This window comes from Manis javanica, chromosome 9, assembly GCF_040802235.1.
Source record: "Manis javanica isolate MJ-LG chromosome 9, MJ_LKY, whole genome shotgun sequence".
NCBI lineage: Eukaryota > Metazoa > Chordata > Mammalia > Pholidota > Manidae > Manis > Manis javanica.
Window position 1 is genome coordinate 121869474 of NC_133164.1, and position 21696 is coordinate 121891169.

General features: G+C 50.9%; 1 protein-coding gene across 5 annotated transcripts in view; it reads left to right on the forward strand.

Annotated features, from left to right (window-relative positions):
- The window catches only part of ZNF407 (zinc finger protein 407), a 422744-nt gene extending 401297 nt beyond the window's left edge, over nt 1-21447 (forward strand). For 3 of the 5 annotated variants that reach the window (XM_073213232.1, XM_073213230.1, XM_073213231.1), the window contains one exon: nt 19232-21447. In XM_073213232.1, the coding sequence (XP_073069333.1) occupies nt 19232-20484 (1253 nt within the window). In that variant the 3' untranslated portion in view covers nt 20485-21447. The remainder of the gene's footprint in view (nt 1-19231) is intronic. The other 2 variants (XM_073213233.1, XM_073213235.1) reach the window with 2 other exon arrangements.
- Nucleotides 21448-21696: the final 249 nt, after the last annotated feature.

Below are 21696 nucleotides of genomic sequence, written 5' to 3' on the forward strand. Positions count from 1 at the left end.
CCTCTTCCATCGTGTCGAGTCGATGACCGGTTAAAGGAAACGAACAAACATTCTTTCTCCAAGTACCCATTTTCTGCAAAGGTGCGAGCTAAAAAGTATCTTACTTATATTTTTTTCCCCAGTGTCCCTTGTCCTCTGTCCTTCAGGATGTCCAAGCTAAGTTTGGGCCAATAAATTGTTATGTTCATGGCAGTTTCTTTTCATGCTGAAAAGGAACGAAGTCTTGATTAATAAGGCTAAATCTAAAAATCCAAGCTAACTTTGAATATATCAGTTAGAATATTTAAGACCGTGATTCTTCATGTAAATGAATTCAGAAAGCGGACAGTGAAACCAAAAATTGAATAATAAAGGCATGTTTTAAGAAAGAGCCAGCCCATCCAAGTGAAGTGGTAAAATAATAATTTTAAGGGTTGTTTGTATATATGCTACTTAGGGAAGACTGATACACAGGTTATCTGTGCTGCCTTAATCATTAGCAGACAGCATCGGAAATACGAGCAGAAAGGCGATCGTGTCCTCGTCAGCAGGAGTAACGAGCTAAAAGGAGGCCTAGACACCAGAACTGGGCAGCGCCTAGAACACGGCTGAGGCCCATCCTCTGAGGCTGGGTTTTCAAGGCACAGCACATGAAATCCAGCTGGCTGCGCTGCTGGCCCCTGGCCCCTGGGCAGGCTGCAGGCGTAGGGTGGCTTTTTAAGACATATTTTCATAATGGAGAATTTCCTAGGGGGTACTTTTCCCTTCACTTTATATATGTATGATGTATTTGCTGGATTTCCTGAAATTTCCAGTAAGAATTCCAGATATTTACTAATACTTTTCAAAGCATAGTTCCTGCTAATAGACACCTTGGCACTCCGTAATGAAGTAAGACAACAGCTGTTAGGTCACCGGGATAACACAGACGGGCAAGCGCCATAATCAAGTGGACGTGTCTAAGAGCCGAGATGGATGATGTCACTCACTCTGTTGTGCCCTTTGGCAATTCAGCTTTGAGTTTCTTTGAGCCAGCAAATGAGGAATTAATTCAGTACTGTCATCCTGATTGTCTTGTGACTCCAGGAAAGAGTGGGACATTTTTGTCCACAAAAATATTTGATGACATTTAATAGTGAACACCAGTGAGGGTGAACAGGAATTTCGACAGCCCGGGGAGGCCCTTCCATGTTTCATGTACCTTCCTTCTCTTCTATCGATGAAGCCCCCAATCAGATAGTGCTGTATTCTGATTTCTGTACAAAAATGCCATGTGTTGATATTCATAGTGCATTAGCCATGTATTCTAAAGGGAAATTGCCAGAATTGTACCCTCATGTCAGTAACAGACCGAGGCTGATGTGTCCCGAGGCATACCCGCCGTGGTGCGAGCCCGGGCCTCCCTCTCGGTGTTCTGCCGGGCACCGCCCCCGCCCTTCTCGGCAGTCCTCTAATTTGAAGGGTAAGTGTGCGGTCTTCCTGGTCACTCAGCACGTTACCTGGCCAGACCTGCCTCCGGGCTGCAAGGCGTTTCTTCTTGGCACCTCACGTGGTTGATCCCCCTCATCTTTCTTGCCCTCCAGGACCCTGGATCTTGACTATACAGTCGTCCTGACTGGCTTTGACCTTCTTTGGTTGTCAGCATCCCCTAGGCCTCTTCGCTCACTTTGTCCTCTCTCGGCCTCCCATGCTGCCCAGGTGACTGTGCCACTCAGTTACCTGGGTTCGGGTTATAGTCAGCTGTGCAGGTGCCAGCCAAGCCCTCCTTTGCCTTGGCCCAAAGCATGTTGCCAGTAAGAACCGACAGGATGCTCTTCTTGTCCCTCAGGAATCTCAATTTCAGCTTGATGTTCAGACTGAGAGCTGCACTCTTGGGCTGACCCTGGAGTCCATGGCATTTTGTGCCTTTAAAAAAATCATCTAGATTATTTTCATACATTTTTATAATTGTTTAAAGTGTGTGCCTTGTTTTGAAATGTCAGTATAAGAGAGTCTACAGTTTGCAAGCACCTATTTGCAAATAACATACTTTGCTAGTGCACAATCATTATTCTTAAAAAATTAAGTGAACAGCTTTCTTTCTCTTTGGGATATGATATTGTATATATATGGCTGTAATATTTCCTCCTTTTGATTGGTCTTTGAAATGCTAGATACCTTTAGGTGCTCTATAAGAATCTTGATCAAATGAACACAGGTTAAGGATCTTTTCTGAAAGTCAATTTGTGGCAAATTTGCAGAATTACTATCATTGCAGTTTCTCTCATGACTTCCGTTTTACTGTCAATGTCTCTTACGCTCCTAGGCATTAAACAGCTGTCTGTTGTGGGTCTGAGGTAAATGGTATATGACTGAGAATGGAAACACGTTAAAATTCTCTACTGGTCAGAGCCACCAAGCCAGTATTGCACTGTGGTGACCCAGTGTGTGGGTGTGTCACAAATGGTCATGTTCAGGTTCACAGAGCAGGACTTAGAGCCTCAGGCTTTTCTGTTGTTACAGGAGAAAACATTTAAATACTTGTTTGATTGATTTTCTTGAAATAGACACGGAAACAATTGCCCTTATTGCCGTGCGTGACCTTGCACGGCACCTTAGCAAACTGCTGGAGGGCCAGAAGTGCCTGCTGGATCGGAGGGCGCTTCTGTTGATCTGGTATAAGACTGAGAATGAAGAGACAAGGAAGCAGGAATTCGGGGTTGGTACCCAGAGCAAACGGACGTTTGGCCTGGGCTGCAGAGACCCAAGCCAGACCAAGAAGCTGTTCCCTGTGAGCCGGGAGACCTGAGAGTCTGTGAATTCTGCCCCACCGCTGCTCCCAGCCCTGCTCCTGCCCTGTGTGACTCCCCGGCCGAGAAGGGGGCTGTCTGATCACCCATCGGAGGGCACAGGGTCGCCAAGGGCACTCACCATGGCCTCCTGCACAGTGAGCCCCCGCTGTCCCTCTCATGCTACCTGCCTGCCTCCACCAAGATGGTGAGAGCACACCAGGCCCCCAAGTGCTAGGTGCCCCGAGAGTGGGGAGCAGCCGAGGCCCTCCTCCCTGGGTCGTGTGCTCTCGGGAGGGACAGCTGAAGAGTGCAGGGTCCCTTGCGTGGGAACAGAGTGACACATGCCAGGAAGGAGTTCAGGGGCTCCAGGAATCATGCTGCTGTGGCCCTGCCTCTGAGCCCACCTTCCCGTAATTCCCGGATCTTGCCACTTGTCTCTCTGAAGCGTCTCTGGGACCCCTGTCCACTTCTGGTCCCCTCTGAACCTGCCCCTGGATCGTCTTCGCCTCTGGTCTCCTTTGTGGAGGCACAGTGAGGGCCTCCAGGCCGAGCTTCCCGTGCTCAGCCCTTCACCAGAAGCAGCCTCCATGCTCCGTGCTCCCACCAGTTACTTCTGATCACACAGATGTGGTCATGTTATTTCCTTGCTTAAATGCCTGCAGGGGCTTGCTGTCACTGTCAGATAGCCGAGGTCGGAGCCCTGAGGCCTGGCCGGCCCCCTTTGTGCTCTGTCCCCGTACCCCTCCTCGCCGCCCCACCCCCCACCCCCGATGCTGAAATGTCGCAGGGGAGCCAGACCGTGCGCTGGGTTCAGCATATGCCTAGGATGGTGGGTGGGGGCTTCCCCACTCGTTCTTCTCCTCAGCCTTCAGGCTTTCTGTGGGTACGTCCTGTCCCTCCCTTAGGACAAGTGAGTTCCTCTTTCTTTGAGGCATGGCTATTAGAGCGTGTGTGAGCCAGTTACGGTATATTTTATTTATTGTAATTATCTGCATGCCGGTATCTTCAAATAGATTAATTCCTTAAAAGGTAGGACTGTGGTTCATGTTTGCCTAGCTCATATAAGGAATTAAATACAAGGAATTTAGTATCGATACTAATATTTGTTAAAAAATAAAAATTAAGAAAATGATCTGAAATACCAGCAAATGTAAATCGTAATCAAAGTAAAACCAAAACCTTAGAAAACCTAGAGACTCGGGGAGCAGTCTTACTAGGTAAGTGAGAGTTTACGAGGAAACCCTCTCTTCCCCAGCTTCACGTCTTGTTGAAGGGCGTCACCAGCTCTTGCTGCACCCCCCTGAGTCGGTGAAGTCCGGGCAGGAAATAACCTCCCACCGGCCTTTGGTGACTCAGTACCCCCCGTGCTGTGTTTGGAGGACGACCCCTCGCTGTTCAGCCCAGTACAGAATGACATGGAGCTGGGCTGGAAGCGGACCGGTCCTCGGGCTGCGTAAGGAATGCTTGTCTGGGACTGGTTGGAAACCCCGTATGCGCTCGGTCTGTCGCCTGACGCGGGGGTCGGGGCTCCCTCCCCACGAGCTCCCCCAGGCTTTCTGCCCTGCTCGGGCCCCCTGCAGAAGCTGTTTCCATGTGACAGTGGACTTCCGCTGGGCCCGTCCAGCTCTGGGACTTGGTGAGCCCAACGCCTAGTGAGCAGCGGGAGACACGGGGCAGGTCCATCAGACCCTAACTCAGAGTGGGAATCTGGGGGCATTGTCACCTGCTGCCCATGGCCAAGCGATCTGTCTCCGTCAGCGCCGCAGACTGTTTCTCTGAGGCATAATGTCCGCTCTGTGGTGAGTGGCATGGTGTTGACCCAGAACCCAGGACCTGCATTGTGGTTCTTACACCAGGGTTTGCGTCCTTGTCCGGGTCACTTCGGCTGCTCCAACAAAAAGCCACAGCCTGGGTGACTCATAGACAGCAGAAACGTGTGGCTCACGGTTCTGGGGGCTGCGTGCCAGTGGTCTCACGCTGCTGACCTCTCACTAGGTCTTCATGCAGTGGAAGCGGGGAGCGAGCTCTGTGCCCAGTTCAAGGTGCTGGTCCTGTTCGTGGGGCTCCACCTTCACGGCCTGATCACCCCCCAAAGGCCCCGCCTCCTCACACCGTCACTCATCATTTTAGAGCTTAGGATTTCCCCGTACAAATTCGAGGGGATACAAGCGTTCAGCCTGTGGTCCCACATCCGTCCCCACCAGCCCCACCCCTAACGGGGCAGGACTCGGGGCAGGCTGCTTGCAGCAGGCGCTCCTCGGGGTTGACAGCCTCCCACGTTACCAGGATATGAACTGGAAAAGCATTCAAGGAGAGGACCATTTCATCCAGAACCTAGAGAAGCTGACCAGGCATTGCACTTCCTTCCTCGTGGCAGGAGATGCAAGATGAGGCAAAATCCTATCACTTTGGAGGAGACATCTCAGCGGGCCCCGCGCGCTGTGCCCGCAGCTCCTCGGGACTGCACGCCCAGACTCTTGGTTGTCTGTCTTCCTCCTCTGGACTCTGCTTGGCCTGCTGAGGCCCCCAGCGTGCAGCCACTTGCTCGCCCGGCCTGCTCGACGTGGCAGAGTCCACGTCCGGAAATGTGTGATGCTCTGTGAAATGTCAGGCACGTTAGTCTCTTTGGACTAAACCAACCATGGCAGGGCTTGGGAGAGTTAACTAGCCTTGAAATAAACCGTGAAAGAATCTTGTTGCCAATCCCATGCAAACACAAATGATTTCCATTCTTTTTTCTAATCAGAGTGGGAAAGAAGCGTTCATCAAATCCATGGCCACATTCCGTGGTCCTGTGGCCATTTAAGCTGCCCTGTGAATACGCAGCACAGTAAGTCTGATCCAGGCCACTGCTTCGCTCCAGACAGCCATTCTCTAGCATCCCTCTGGGTTCTGCAGAGCCAGTGCAGTGCTCTAGTGGAGTCAGGAGCCCTCTCAGCATCCACCCGCTCGGTTCCCTGTGAGCCTGTGGCCTGATCAGGACGACATGATCTGGCCACACTCCTCAGGCGCTGTGCTGGGACTTAGGCCCCTCCTGAGTGGGCAGGCTCTCCCTAGGCCTCCTCTTCTGTGGTAGCTCTTAATGCCCAGGTCAGCATGGTAAGCCCGTCCAGTGCCATGCATTGCCCTCCAGTTGGACACGCAGGCCCTGAGGACACCAGTGCTGCTGCATCCATGGGCCCCTCAAGCCCACTGTGGGCTGGACGTCAGCCAAGACTCCCTCGGTGACCGTCCCCCAGAAGAGGTGTGAGGGCTCTCTGGCTCCCCAGGCATCCTCTGTGGGGGAGGGCTCAGGAGCCCTGGTGTGCCAAGCTGCTGCAGGCCTTCTTCCCAGGGCCCGGCCCTTCCCAGGTACCGAGCCAAGCACAGGGCCTTATTGGGCCAAGCGCCCCGTGCCTTCTGCCCCTGCGTCCTTGCCCCTCGGGTTATTGATATGGAGCAGCACCCACTGGCCCCCGGCCTGGCCTCTCCCTGGGGGAGTCATGCTCCTACTCTCCGCACGGCCCCCTGCAGGCCAGGTCCTCTTGGCTGCCCTCTAACCCTGCCTGTCAGTTACCACCTCCTGGCTTTTGGTGGGAAGCCTGTCACTTCAGGGCCCGTCATCCCATGGGTGGTAAGGAGCCATCTCCCCTCCTGTCAGGGCTGCCTGCAGGAGAGCGCCACCTCTGAATCACAGGAACCTGTCATCCGTCTCACCGGCACATTCATGATGGCCTGTGTGCTGGCATGTCCCCTGGGTCCCCTCATGCAACGTGATTCTCTGATGGTTCTTCTGACTGCCCCAAACAGACCCATCCAGCATGTGCCTTCCCTGTGCCCACACGTCCCGGGCTGCTGTCCGAGTGCCTGCGTCGGCTGTCACGCACCCAGCTGCTCTCCAGCCCAGCTCCCTGTACTCGCTCTTCTGACCTGAGGTTAGGGCTCCTCACCTGGGGGCCTCTGGGTCTCCCACGTTGCCACATCCTTCAAGGCCTTTGGTCTTGTGTTATCCCTCCACAAGGTTGAGTCAGGACCACGTGGTGTAACCGGCCACCACTCTTGGGGTGGTAAGTGTTGCAGCTGCCATGTCTCTCAAGCCCTGGATCATGGCACACTCAATGGCATTCCCCTCCACTGGGCATTTTCCCAGGCTCCAGCCAGGCCAGCGCCCTGTCCCCGGGCCACGTTGGTCCCGTCTCACTGCCTGCCCCCCCAGGCCTTTCTCAGAGCCTCTTGGGCAGCCGCCTCCTGGAGGCGGCTAAGCTGGGGTTCGACGTGCCTGGGATGCAGGGAGGGTAACCCTCGAGAGAGGAGAGGCGAGGGCAGAGGGAGGGCGATCCACTAGGGGCTGCGAAAGAGAGGGAGGACCGGGCAGGCAGGGCACAGCCTGCAGTGCCTGCGCCGAGTGGCCAGGCAGAGGGGCCCAGCTGCACAGGGGGCCTGCCTGTCCCACCCACACTGTCATTGCTGGGGCCTCCTGGGTGCTGCAGTCTGGAGCACCACAGGCGCGCTGTCATGATCCCATGGCCATCCCCTGTCTGTCTAAAGGAACCGTGCCCAGTTATGTTTCCTCTGGGCTTGTTCATCAAGATTTCCCTGTCTGGCGACACATATACAATTGCAAACAGAAATAAAGGTGCGGAGAAGTGGGTGTTGCCCACAGGAGCTTGGGCGGATTCAACTATCTGGGCAAATGGGTGCACATTTGAAGGAGGTCGTAGCCCCTGAAGAGGCACAGATGGGAGCCACGGAGCCCGGGGCCCTGACGTCACATAGCTCGGCCTTCCTCCCGGCGTGTCTCCTTGAACATATCCTGGAAAAACAGGTGTTTGTCACTTTTGATAGGTTCCTGAGTATTTAGTAGGGTTTGTGCTCCCAGTTTCAGTAGATCTAGGATCCGAATCTAAGTGATTAACCGAGAATTTCAGTCCTCTTTGCAGTATCCCCCGCAGTTAGAGTTTTGCAGTATCCCGGCCCACCTTTCCTTATGGGACCCCCTTTCTAGGTGTGGGTGACCTTCCTGAAGCAGGGCTCACTTACCAGGACTTCCTCTTTCCCCCAGTTTAGCCTTCCGGAGTCACACGGCATGAGCCCAGTCACATTTCCCTTAATATCTGAACGCTTAAACCACTCTTGTGTTTTCAAGTCCCTAATTTTATTATCATTTTTCTTTTCTGTATTCATACCTATTCGTCAGTGTTTCCCTTAAAATGTGGATCCCCACCTCCGTGGGCGCTCCAAGCATGGCCTGGCCAGGCCCCAGGGGCCCGTGCCCGCCCGTTCTGAGCCCCGCACCATGCAGACGAAGCCCCAGTGCTGCATGGACTGTATGGGCAGCTACGACTAACTGCAGGTCCTCTTCTCTCCATCCTGCTTTGAGCAACTTTTCTTTTTGACTCCTAATGGCAGGACTCTGCACGTGTTCACATTAAATGTAGTTTTGTTTCATGTGTGATATACTTCAAGTAGTTTAGCAACAAGATTACCGTACATAACCACATTGGTTAGTTGCATTGCATACCAGTTTCAAAAAATACAGCCTAACTATGATGCATTTTACTTAAAATAATAATAATGAGGCCTAACACTTATTTAGGCCTTTCTATGGATCAGGACCAGAGCTAAATAAGCATTTTACATGGATTATCTCACTCTTAAAGGCAATAATTCTTATTCCCATTTTTTAGATCAAGATTCCAAGACATAAGAGATTCAGATAACTGTCTAGAACTATGAATGTCTGAGATTTTACCCCGCTTGCAAACTAGTTAGTTATCCTTCCAGGTTAATGGATGTGAGCAGAAGACACAAGATTCCTGGATCAGAGCAAAGGACCTTATTAGTCACAGCAATAGCAGTAACCAGGGAGTCAGCCTTTCTCCTCTTCCCCAAATCTCAGCTCCATAGGTGACGTGAAGAGGCTGTGTGGCACGTGTGCACACCGTGGGATGTTGAGGTGCGCAGCCTGAGGTGAGGAATCTGACTGAGCCCGAACCTCTATCATGACAGGAAGCAGGCCAGTCCTTTCTCCAGAGAAATTCTCATTCTTATTAAACTGGGCAGTAAATATACCTGCGCTTTGCTCTAGAAGAAGATGCTATCTCTGTCTTCCAAGACTGTTTGCTCTAGAAACATCCTTGAAAAAGTGATCTAGAACAGAGGCAGTCAGCGCTCCAGCTCCCAAGATGTGCAGAAATGCCAGTGGTCGCAGGCAAGTGTCTCCCAGCAGTGCTGGCTCCAGGCCTAGTGCGGAGTCACGTCCGGGAGCGCTGGCCCCACCGCTCTGCTCCCCCTCTTTATTGGAGAGGATTTTAAAGGTTGTCCCCTCCCCTTTATTCTGTAAGGAACTTTTGCATAAAGAAAGGTTCTTGTGCTTTTCTAAAGCAGTGTGATCAAGGCCTACTGCGTGGCATGCCATGGAGGCATGGTGAGCACAGAGCCCAGCACTCCAGGAGTTGGCATGCTGGGGGGAAGAGGGGTCGAGGGGTCTGCTCATGAATAATTCTGATTCAGTGTGTCCGAGGCACAGACAAAGGGCTGGAAAAGCAGCCACCTAATTTCCCTATAAAACCTGAAGTGGCTTGCAAATTAAAGAAATATATGATTAAAAAATATTTAAGTAGCTAATTTTCTATGGATAAGTTTCAATATAGTTGCCTTAAAACCTAGACATTTCCATCATGTTTACTGAGAAACTGTTTCATAGGTCATAAATGTAACAAGCCACAGACGTGCTCAGCTGTGTTCATGGGGGGAACCTGAATATTCTACTTGTTGTCAAGCTGTTAACTTCCGTGGTGGGTATTTATTCCCCTGAGTTAGTACTAAGTGAAATCCATCTGTGCATTTCTGTGCCACTTACTGCTTTGTCTTCAGGACAGTCAGTGATGCGATTTTATTTTCCATCACAGTAACTCTTACTGAGATACAGGAATCACATCGAAGTCACATGAATGTAAAGGGGATCTTATCTGAGGTTTCAGAGAAGATAGACGAACCCATAAGGAAGGTAAACTGAACCTTGGAGGTGTTAAAGCTCTTACAGTTCCTTAGATATCTTACCCCTTAAAAACTTTAACAGCAACTAAAGAAATAACAAGCGCTACTTAAGCATCAGGTCTCTAGATTTACACTCCAGCTGCATGGTGCTAGTCGGGGTCTAATCAGGGCCCATTACCAGCCAAGGCCCCTGGAGGGGCTTCTTCTCAGGAGGTGCCTGGTGACACCCTGTGGAGCAGAGCCTGCCCTCTCTGGCTTGGTAGCCACACTGCCAGCCCTGTCTAGCCTCCAGTCACCCCTCAGGGCAGCACTCAGTGAAGGCCCTGGGATGAGGGGTGTGGTGGTGAGCAGATGGAAACAGGAGGAAGTTGGTTGGAACGGATGAGCCACGCCTGCATGTGTGTACATGGTCATGCAAGAGCATGGTGAGTATGTAGCTTTTGAGAAAACATGAAATCTGACATTTGATTGAGCATTTGAAATGTTCAACTTTCAGAAAGTAGTCATCAGCCTGTTGTTATGTGAAGCTGCATAACTAAGTCATCGGGAACTGTTCATGGTACAGGGGATGCGCATTCACACATGATCAGCTTTGCCTCCTTGACATCAAAAACAGAAAAGCCGGTGAGGATGAATCCAGGGCGATGCCACCCCTCTTCCTTCCTAAGCAGCTCAGGGCGCCGGCCTCCCTCGTGCTGCTCCTGTGACCCCTGAAGCTCTGCCAGTGCCAGGCGTACAGCTTTATTTTGTGACTCTAGGAAATTCCAGAGGGCCACTGAGCCCATTCTAAGTTCTTCTTCCCTAAGCTTCGTTATTAGGGGGGCAGCCGACTGTGTGTCCATGTGAACACTGGACATGACTTGTTCAACGTCACCGTGTCCCCCACGGGAGCTCCTGAGTTTGGGTCACGCATGGGGTTTGAGTCTCCAGTGTGTCGGAGTCTCAGTTCCCCATACAAAGCATCCGTGGGAGTTGCTGTGTGGCGTGGCTGCTGCCTGACACTGGAACATGGCTCTGTTCTTGTGTTCCTGTGTGTGTGCACCTACTCCTGGGCATCAGTCCCCACAGCAGCACCCAGCACACCGTGGGCCGTTTGGCCTGCCCGCCTGCCAGGGAGCGCCATGCAGCTCTTCTCAAAGAGTGGTTGGTGGGCAGACACCGTGTGCTGCCCAGGCCGCACACCTTTAAACGCCTTAGTGAGCTAAGGGTAATGAGTGGCCGTGTTCGGGTCTGCGCCTCCTCTGGACAGTGGTGTCATGTCTGGGGCTGACTGCACCCCCCTCCCAAGGCATCGCGCCATTTCACCATGCACACCACAGACACGTGCTGGAGGACTTTACACATGGCATGCATCAGCATGGAGGCACAATGTGTCACCTCCAGACGAGGTTAGACAGCCACGTGTCCCATGTAGGCACTGGCTAATGTCCCACCTACTCTGACTACAACAGCCCACGGCCCCTGGGGTGGCATAGTGGGGGCATAATGGGCCTTCAGAGGATGCCTCTCCCAAGTCCCCTGCCCTCGGAGAGCCAGGCATGGAGGGACACCTGCTGACGTTCACTCTCTGTCTCATGAAGCTGAGGTTCAGCTGCTGGAGTTTTACTTATCATTTTAGTTTACAAGTTTGTATTATCTGCTCATTTCAAAGCAGTGGTTCAAGGCTCAAAATTTGACTTTGGTTTAATATCTTTTCAGTCCATTTTAAACTTTATTATCCCAGGCATATAGATAATCAGCAATTTTAATGTAGGAGTTTAACTTGGATATTTAGGAAGATCTTTAAAATAAAGATTGTAGTATTCACTGATTGAAAAGAAAGTACATGATTGTTTTCCACCTTGACCACGGCAGTGTCTGCCTTGGCCCTTGCTGCCGCCTCTCTGTCCTCACGTTTGAGAAGGCCAAGCGCCAGCCCAGCACTCAGATGCCCTCCCTGAGTTAGCCAAGAGGTCGTAGTGATGCCCTCGCTTGCCGTTACAGAATGCCCCAGAGTGTTCTGAGCTGCCTCCACTCCCTCTGCTTGCCCTAGAAGTTGCTGTAAGCACGTTGGTCAGATCCTTCCCAGCACTTGGCCACCGCAGCAGCAGAGACCCAGGCACCACCTCGCAGGCTCTGGCCTTACTGGGTTGCCTTCAACAAGATGCTCAGGGTACCTGCACACACACAAAGCCAGCAAACGTAATAGGAAAGTAGCAGCGATGTGCCCAGGACAGAGGGTGGATTTTAGGATGCGGAGAAGTCTGCATTGTTTTGAGCGCACGCAAGCAGCTGCCGACATTCGGCTTTGAGCAGATGTTAGACCTCCGAAAGCTTTGCTGATAATTAAAATACTAACAGTGAGTGTTCTACCCCAGCTGCAGGTTCTGTTTACTGTAAGTTTGATTTTAATGGTGCCTCTGTGCTGTTACTGGGAGAGGTTTGCTCTTTACCTTCCTCCAGAAGTGTCTACAATGAAGACAAATGTCTGCCTCGCCTCGCCTCCTTGGGAAAGAGGTGAAGATGCTAGAGCATACGGGGAGTGTGAGCAGGCTGCAGGAATGAATGTGATCTTTTTATATAGGGTTGGCCAGAAAAACAAAAGGAGACAAGTTTACTCTGCCTTGTTAGCCTTTTAAGTCAGCCTTGTTAGAAGATGCCCTGCTAACGATGTTGGCTGGCTTATATTTGCATAATTTTACCTTTTAAAGTATGTGTGATGTTTGTACAACTTTTGGAAAATGGGCTGTCTCCTAATACTGTGTTATCTATATTGGGAGTTCCATAAGACTGTCAGAGGGCATTAGGAAAAGGTCTTTGGGCTTCCAGACTTCCTGATTCCACAGCACGAAGAATGTTAGTGCTAGTTTGAGTTAACGCGTTTAAGTCAAAGGGAGGTGGCCGCACAGTAAGCAGGCTGGGCTGCTGGCCGTCACCGGGGCGACTCCGTGCGCTCCGGGCCTGGAACTCCACAACCTATACAAGCCCCCAGGTTCCCCAAACGCGTGAGTGTGGAGGGTGCATCTCACCTTTCAGCAGCTACACTAACACTGGTGCAGACATGTGCAGAGGAACAGGATGACGGCCGAGTCCCCCGGGGCCGTGTGTGCCCTGGGAACTGCTCGCACAGGAGGTGGGAGGGAAAGAGTACATCCGGGGCAGGCCTCCCCTCACGGGGACCGGGGCTGACCTCGACACCCCAGAATGTGTGCAGGATGCCACGCGCGCTTGGTGCTGGTCCCAGCATCGCTTCCTCTCCTATCCCTCGCCTTGTTCCAGACAGGACTCAAGACATTTGAGCACTTCTGCTAGTAAATCAAGGAGCTGTTTTTCAGAAGTGCCCTTCATGGGTAAGTGACAAGATCAGAGCACTTTACAGTCTAACCTTAGAGTCCCATTTCATCACCTTTGTGAAACATGATGGCACTATTTCTGTCACACGAGTCAGGTTTCCGGGGTCCTCTGGCTGTGTCACAGTCCCCCGTCGGCCTGCCAGCAGCCTCTGCAGGCAGGGAACCAGTTAGCCACACCCTCCATTCACCTTCCTCCCAAAGCCTGTCCAGATGACCTTAAAGGGCTGTCCGTCTCTTCCACGTGAGATCTGCATGTGTGGCTCCCATTAGATCTCCTCGCATGGAAATGATAATATATACCTGAGGGTCTGATAGAACACCAAATGTCCTAGGGTCTGTGTCTTTAAAGGTAAAATACTGTCTTTTCTTCGTCACTCTCCAGTGCCCATGGAAATATCTAGACCCATGGAGATGATTTGTGATAAAGTCAGAAACCTGGCCAATCTTAAGTTGCCAACTTGAGATAAAACTTTTTCTTTGTTTTTCCTGAATATCTTGGTATTTATTTCTGGGGTCCTACAATCGTTATCTTCGATCCCTGCCAGTTCTAAATGTAGTACTGATGGAAACTGAGAAAAAGGACTAACATTTTTGTTAGGTCTGTCTGTGTCCTTGCTCACCTACATGTTCCTCCCGTAAGAATCATAGTGTGTCTTATAAAATTGTATATTTGAGCTTATGGGAGAGAATCTCTCCAAAATGATGTGGACTTCAGGTAATTTTTCACAGAAAATGAATTTTCCTCATCTCCTCATCTCCTCTTATAAGCCAGTGGCTGTTATACGCAGTGGAGGACAGAACAGTGACTGATTATAGCTCTTTGACAGATACCTTTATGTTTACCTGGCTATAAAGCAGATATTTACCAAAATACTTTTACTTATTTTGTTGTGATATATATATGTATACACAACATAAGTCCAGGCCAGCTCAGAGCCGCTTGGATTTCAGAATTACCAAAATAGGTTTGTGCTCTGAAATAAATCTCACTAATATAGCTGTTATATTTAACAAGCATGCCAAAGACTAAAAATAAACTTAATTTGTATCTCTAATAATCTATTTCTAATTTGTGTATGTATTTTATTGACACTGGCCTAAGTCCATTTCCAACCCTTGAAAAAAACAGACTTAAGGTACTGGCCATCCTTTGTTTTCTCTAAAAAAAAAAAGCGGTGAAGTTATCATTTTGTTGTGGGGATATAAGAACAGGAGGGGCCTGTAACCCACCGCGAGGCCGACCACCGGCCTGGAGTTCGCTGCAGGGCCCTGACGGGGAGGGCACGCCCTTCTCAGAGGCAGGCTTCAGCAGCAGCTCCCCTAGGGGCTTCCTGCTGTAATACCAGCAGGGCTACTGTCCCCACAGTGAACACATTGCAGGGTGATTATTGATCATTGGTTTGACTCGCCACCCAATCGGCGACTGCTGTTGTAAGGATAGTCTGCTCATGCTCTGAAATTTCTAAGATTATATGTCATTGAATTTTAATTTGTCATTTTTCCTGCTTTCACTTGAGAAACTTATAAGCTTTTGTGACATTAAAATATGGCTCTAATTTATTAGCATAATCTGTTAATATTGTTTCATTTTAATAGACACTAAGTATGACTTCTTAACATTCTTGTTAAAATTATATCTTAAAATTGAAGTTGAGAAAAATGATATGTGACTTAAGAATCACAATGTCATGTGTGCTCCAAATTTTTATATGAAAAGTATTACTTGTTTAATCACATCACATTCAAGGTTCTTTAATTATGACCGTGAGTCAACCTAACAATTTTCAAGCTTAGTGGCCTCCCAAGATAGAAAACCTAAAACATACACAGTATCTGAGAAGTAACCTAGCGATGTATAAACATGTAGCGCTGTTACAGGAGAAGCTTAGAAATTGAAAATAAATGCTGGCTGGTAGCAGCCCAGTGGCTTACATAGGATATTAGCACAGGCTTCCCCAGCACACGAGGCATTTCAGCTCACACGAGTCCTTTTAACGCCATCTTTATCTGCTACACGATGCATGAAATCTACTTTCAGTTTTAGAACTGCTGGCAACCTTTGACCCCTTTAGTGGAGACACAATGTGACCTTTCTATTGTCATCGGCTTTCATTCTCCTGAAAATTCTATGAATTTTTATTACAAGTTTTTTTTAAACCAAGCTGAGGCTTCAACAAATTACTTGACGCAGATGAGATGAAGTTGTTGAAGTGGTGTTAGATAAGTTTTACAGCCAGCACAGCGCGTGTGCTGCCGCGGAGCCTGGGCCTGTGTCCTGCAACGTCACGCGCCAGTAACTGCCGAGCCTGCTATTGGATAAATACATCATTTTATGGAACATTGATTGTTCTATAAACCCAATGGAGTATTATGCTCTATGATCAAACCATTTAGATTGTGTGTAGAGCACAGAAAATGCCATATTCAGGATGGTACTAAAAGTGCCATTTGTGTATTTTATGGATGTCATTACAGGGGAAACTTCTCTCTGTAGGCCCTGTTTACTGCAAAATTTTTTAGTCTGTAATGACGTTTTTCATTCACAACGTATGCCTTCAAGAGAGGGGGCCCTTGTTTTATTTGTTTCATTCGAGTTTACTGCACAAATTCTGTACATTTTAATTAAATGTAAGCTTAACAAAAGCATAAGGTATTTATTCTGTGGGAAAAAATGATGACAGTAACAAAAGAATAACACACACACGGAGGAAGAAGTCGGGTACTGAACCGCGTCTGTGGCTTCCCAGAAGTGGGCAGACAGCAAAGCGGAGCCCTTAGCACGGATTTGGGGACCGTGAGTCTCTCTAGCTTGACCCCTCCGCCCCTCCTGGGCAGCTTGTGTCTCCGAATTCCGGAGATGCACTCTTCAAAAAGGACAAAGAAGGAGGAACCCGGCTTCATCGTGACCTGGAGTGATGAGCCTAATTCGAAGTCATTTCTCTGAGAACAAATCCTCAGCCCCCTGCAAAGAAACCCTTCTTATTTCATCCGAGGCAGACACGTCCAGTGCATTTAGTTCTGAGAAGGAAGTAGAATCTCTCTGTTCTCCTCAAGGGACACGAGCAGTAAACGGGGATTTGTATACAGCACTAGGTTGCATTTTAACTTCGTGGCACCTTCTACTCAAAGCTGCTTTATGGCCCTGTTGGAAATGGGTCCAAAAAGACCGTTTTAGACACACTTTTTGATTGGCTGCTATAATCATACTGAAATCTAACATTGTCTTTGAAAGGTGTAAAGTTTAATACAAATATTATGCTGGGCGTCTGTGCTCAATTAAAGATTTGGGCAATTTCAGAGCTATACCAGTGACTCGGCAGTCAGGATAAAACCAGTACAGAGTCGTAGTTTTCCAATACCGAATCCGTTTGGCCATTCGCATCAGCAAGCTGTCCAGTTCATATTTACTCAGAAGATCTCAAAAACTGAGGCTGACGTACCCAGTAAATTCTTGGTCATAGCCAGTTAGAATTTAAAGTTACAGAAGAGATTCACATTGGTTTAAATGACACTTGAACTTCTACAAAGCTTGACATTAATTCATTATGGGCGAAATGGAAGAATCTTCGGTGGGTGAATCTTTTTCAATCTGATTGAGGCTGTTACATTTTATAGGTGCTATTTTTCAAAGCTGTACTGACAGCACTCGAAGTTATTAAATTGCTGAATCAGAAGCCGGACCTGCGCTCCCGTTTACGAGCTGTGATGGAGTCGCCGGGCTCCATGAGGCCTGACGTGGCGGCAGTGTTTACCCATGTAGTTTACCGTGATGGTCTGGAAGTGGCCGAACCCACCTCTGGATTCAAATGAATGCAGGAGGGAGCTCAGAATAGCACAGTCATCAGGGTTGCGAGGGATTCAGAGGCTACTTCTCTACCCCAGATTTTCCGTCCGGTTGCAGATAAAGAAGGTAATTGTGGAGACGCAAGCATGCAGCCTCTCTTTCAGAAGGAAAGGCCGCTACCCGAGAAGAGGGTGTGTGCACTTCACCAACTACAGTGACTTCTCCTGTGGCCACCGTACAGGCAGGGAGCCCGCTTCTGTGATTTACTGGGGAGGGGAGGGGGGCAATCTGAAGGCTGCCCTCTTTGTTTTTTGCTCCCATATTTCTTGTTTTTTCTAAACCATAAACTGAAAATGACCTTGAAATTAGAGAAAGGACAAAAACCAGTCCAGTTCAGGGTGTGATGGAGGCAGGCAGGATGTCACACCTTACGTGGAAAGGCAGAGGGCAGGGGAGAAACTGCGGGTGTGCCAGAGAAGACGTTGGGCTGTAGAGCAGACAGAAGATCTGCAGTCCGAGAGGATGGCAAGCCGGCCAGGGATGGCACGTCGGCCAGGGATGGCACGCCCCACCCAGTTTAAACTGCGAGCACAGAGCTCTGGGATGCCCGCCCTTATCTGGCCGTCTGCTCCTACGCTGAGCCGTTCCGCCCTCTTTGGCAAGAGAGAATTGAGGGGGGATTAAAGTTGGGAAGAGAGCGTGAGATTAGGCTAAAATACAGCAGGTGGTCAGCGGTTCGGGCTCTCTTTCCCTGGTCTGTGGGGGTCACCGGGTCTCACATCTACCATCTGAGTGTCACTCCTCCTGAGGGTGCATATTTCTTTTGTGTGGCAGGTGAAGGGGTGGCAGGGAAGTCTGCCCGCCCCGTGGCCTCTTCCAGGGCACACCATTCAGATGCTTCCCCTGCCTCGAGGAACCCCGGGAGCGCCCACATCCTGGGATGCCATCCGGGGCTGCAGGCGCTAGGCTTTTGGCATGCTCGCAGCTGGAGGTGTCGGGAACTAGCAGGCGGGGGACCCTGGGTGCCCTCCACTTGCCCAGGAGGGTAAATAAGAAAGCAGAGGTGTGCTGGCCTTAGTAAGCCGGTCGGCTGGAATCACCAGCTCCATGCCCATGCCAGCCAGCAAGTGCCACTGGAGCCCCTCTGCTCCCTCCCCTTCCAGGCGGGAGGCTCCAGCTAGCCTCGAGTTAAAGGGGATGCAGGGTATGACTTCCTGTGATTCTGACTGCTGAACAAGTGGATGCAGCACATCAAAGCTTCACAGCCCCTCATATGGAACTGGGCCGGGACTTTGTAGCTTTAGAACTGCTTCTAAATCTGGTACCACTGCCTACAGTTGAGTATGAGCCTAGATGTCCTCTTAGCAAATAGGACTTAACAGCTTCCATGGGTCCTGCCTGAAATTCTGTACCTGCTAGAAAGATGGGCCTTCTATGGGGTCTGTCCTCGGAGTGGACTCCCTGTTAAAGGAAATGCTTTCTTACAGAGTGGCCCTGACAGGGTAAGCAAAATTGTTGTCTTATTTTTAAGGGATGCTAGCAATAAATAATCTAACAATTTATAATAATTTTCTTTCATTTGGTAAAAATAAAGTGTACTTTTAAAAAATGACCTACTTTAAACAAAGTAGAACATTTCAATAATGGGTTTGCTATTGAGATACGAAAATACTAGAGATCATTTCTCTTATTTAGGAGGGCAGGAGCCAATAATAAGAAAATTTATTATAAAACTGATAGAGAAGTTGTTGGGATTTAAAGAAGAAAATAGGAACTGTGTTATCACAGGAGGCAATAATAAGAAAACTAATAGAAAAGTTAGGATTTAAAGAAGAAAATAAACTCAGTCTCTTTTTTATGAAAAGGAAGATTACAATTCACAGTCATATTTTGACCCCATCAAGTCATTAAATAAGCATTGTCTGTGTCACAGATCACTCCAGGGGGGGAGATCAGGGGGTGTGCAGGTCCCTGCGTCCCCCCTTGCATCTGTTTGTAAATTTAAGAACGATTTTGCTTTGGGTCGGAAGATACTGCTACTGACTGCCTCCTGAGCCTCCTGCCGCCGATGACGGCGTGTCTCGTCAGAAATGACAGTGGATGAGGGGAGTGACCGTTTTCCTCCTCTAGGAATCGGAGAAGCAAACAGTGGCTGGTGAGGATTGTGTTTGGACAAACCAGGAGGCCGGGAAGCACCTGTTAACATCACAGCTTCACTCACTCCTGAGCCAGCAGCAGACCTGCCAGAGTCTGTGTAGGAGCCTCCGCAGCTGCCAGTGGTTCACAGTAGTGGTTCTGCTTGGGTTTAAAGCGCATTAGAAAAATGTTCTTTCTCCTAAGCCTGTCAGTCACTTGTCTAGGCTCTAACTGGTCCTTATCTCCCGTAGGCATTGTCTCCAAGTCCTACGAATGCCGTTTGAAGGGCCAAGGAGCCACCTTCGTGGAGACAGACAGCCCCTTCACCGCAGCCGCACTGGCAGAGGAGCCCCCCGCCAGGGAGCGGCCCCTGCGGAGCAGCAGCACGCGGCCGGCGGCCCCGCCCGAGCAGGTCCAGCAGGTCATCATCATCCAGGGCTACGACGGCGAGATCGCCCTGGACTCCTCCGTGGAGGAGACGGCTGCCGCCACACTGCAGACGCTGGCACTGGCCGGCCAGGTGGCCCGGGTGGTGCACATCACGGAAGACGGGCAAGTCATCACCACAAGCCAGAGTGGGGCACACGCGGGCAGCGTGGCACCTGGGCCGGTCCTGCCAGAACAGCTGACGGACGGAGCCACCCAGGTGGTGGTTGTGGGGGGCTCGGGCCTGGATGAGCCCCTCAGCCCCGGCAGCGCTGTGATGCAGCAGGGGGCCAAGCAGGAAATTCTAGATCTCGCTGAGGCTGCCGTGCCGCTGCCTGACACGGCCTCCGCCCTGGATGCCCTGCTGTGCGCGGTCACCGAATTGGGAGGTGCAGAAGGCAGGGCCGGGCCTGACGAGAAAGGCAGGACCATCCACAAAGACGTGCTGGTGCAGTTGGCCAGCCAGGAGGCGCCCCATGCCCCTGCCCAGCCCGACGCCCCCGAGATCCACATGTTCCAAGACATCCAGGAAGGCCCGGTGGCCGTGGAGCCCATGGAGGTGCTGACCCAGGTGGTCCGCCCCTCGGCCGTGATCGCCTCACACGAGCGTGCCCAGGTGGCCTTCAGGAAAGCAGTGCAGGGCGTGCTCCAGTTGGCCGTGTGCGACGCAGCTGTGGCCGGCCAGCTTGTGAAGGAAGGCGTCGCCCAGGTCATCGTGAATGAAGAGGGCGCCGTCCACATGCTGGCCCGGGAGGGCTCCCAGATCATCGTGACCGAGGAGCTGGTCCAAGCTGTGGTCCAGGAGTCCGGTGGCGACTTTCCTGAGGGTGCGACTCACTACCTCGTGACAGAACTGCCCCCGGGGGTGCAGGACGAGGCGGGCGTGTTCTCCCATGCCGTGCTGGGGACGGCAGACTCTCAGGGGGTCCTGCAGGCTGGGGCCGCGCTCAGTGCCGAAGCTGTGGTCCAGAGTGCGGCCGAGCAGTTGACCAGTATGGTCATTTATACCCAAGACGGCTCCCCGGCAGCGACCGTGATCCAGAGCCAGAGAGAGAGTAACGGTGCCCAGGAAGCCTGAGCAGGGCCTGCACCAGGGTGCCGGCAGGCGCCCCCGAGCTTCACCCGCTCCCAGCAGACCGGGGTGTCCGAGGGGCACTGACGCCCAGGGGCCACCGGCGCTTTCCTGAGGGCCCCTTTCCCTCTGCCCCAGCCGTGTGCTGAGGAGAAGCTTAGCTTCTTTCTGGGTTTTTCCCCACAAATGTTTCCCATTCCAGCGCTGCTGGGGTTGTCCCTTGTGGTGGGAAAGGAAGGCTGCAGTCTTGTGTGGCTGGGGGCACGCACGCTGGCTGCCAGGCGTGGAGGCATGCTGCCCCGTCACTGTGCAGGGTCATGCCTGCAGCTGCCGCCATCACCTTGAGGCAGTCCGCTCCTGTCATTGCTTTGAAATGTTAGGATCAGTGTCCCCAGACCGTCAGTCGCCCAGCGCGTCGGGGTCCTGGCCACAGTGCTGAGGGTGTTCGTCGCACTGGCCGCCCTCTGCTAAAGGAAACCTGAAGCCTGTGGTTAAGCAAAGCCCCTGGCGCGTATACTCAGTTAAGATATACCCTGGTTAACATGACCCCATGCTTCTAATTTTGACTTACTTTCATACAATAAAGTCTATCTATGAAATGTGCACTTTGGAAAATATTGTTCATATCAATATTTCGCTTTTATAACATGTTTGTATTGACATCACTTTTCAGGATTTATTTGTGGCTTATGTCAGCGTGAACGAGCTGGCACCCAGTGTCCACAACAGACAGCCTCGCCCCTGCAGCCCTGGCCCTGACCAGCGTGCCTCGCTCGGACGGGGCGCACTGCAGCTGTGGGGCGCGGGCTCGTGGTCCTGTGACTCATTCCTTGATATGATTGTTCCCCTTCCTTTTCCAAAGTTGTAAAATAATCCCCTCCCCCAAATGCAAAGTTGTTTTTGTTCTGTTTCTTTTTTCTTTGAAATAAAACTAGAGCACTAAAAGATAATGATGCTGTTTTATTTCCAGCAGTCAACCAGTGGGCAGCTGAGAAACCTGAGAACTAGTTCTGTCGTCTGACGCGGCGGTCCCTTCGCGCTGCCCACCGAGCGGGCGGGCTTCCGAGGGGCACCTCCTGATTCCCACTGCAGGAGTGTCTGCGTGTTTGGCTCGTGGCCTGGGCGGATCTGGCGACAGTAACATATTCTACTACAGTTAGTATATATAAATGGTGGGGAGTAGGCATGCGAGAGAAGGAAGAGGCGACACAACAGCTT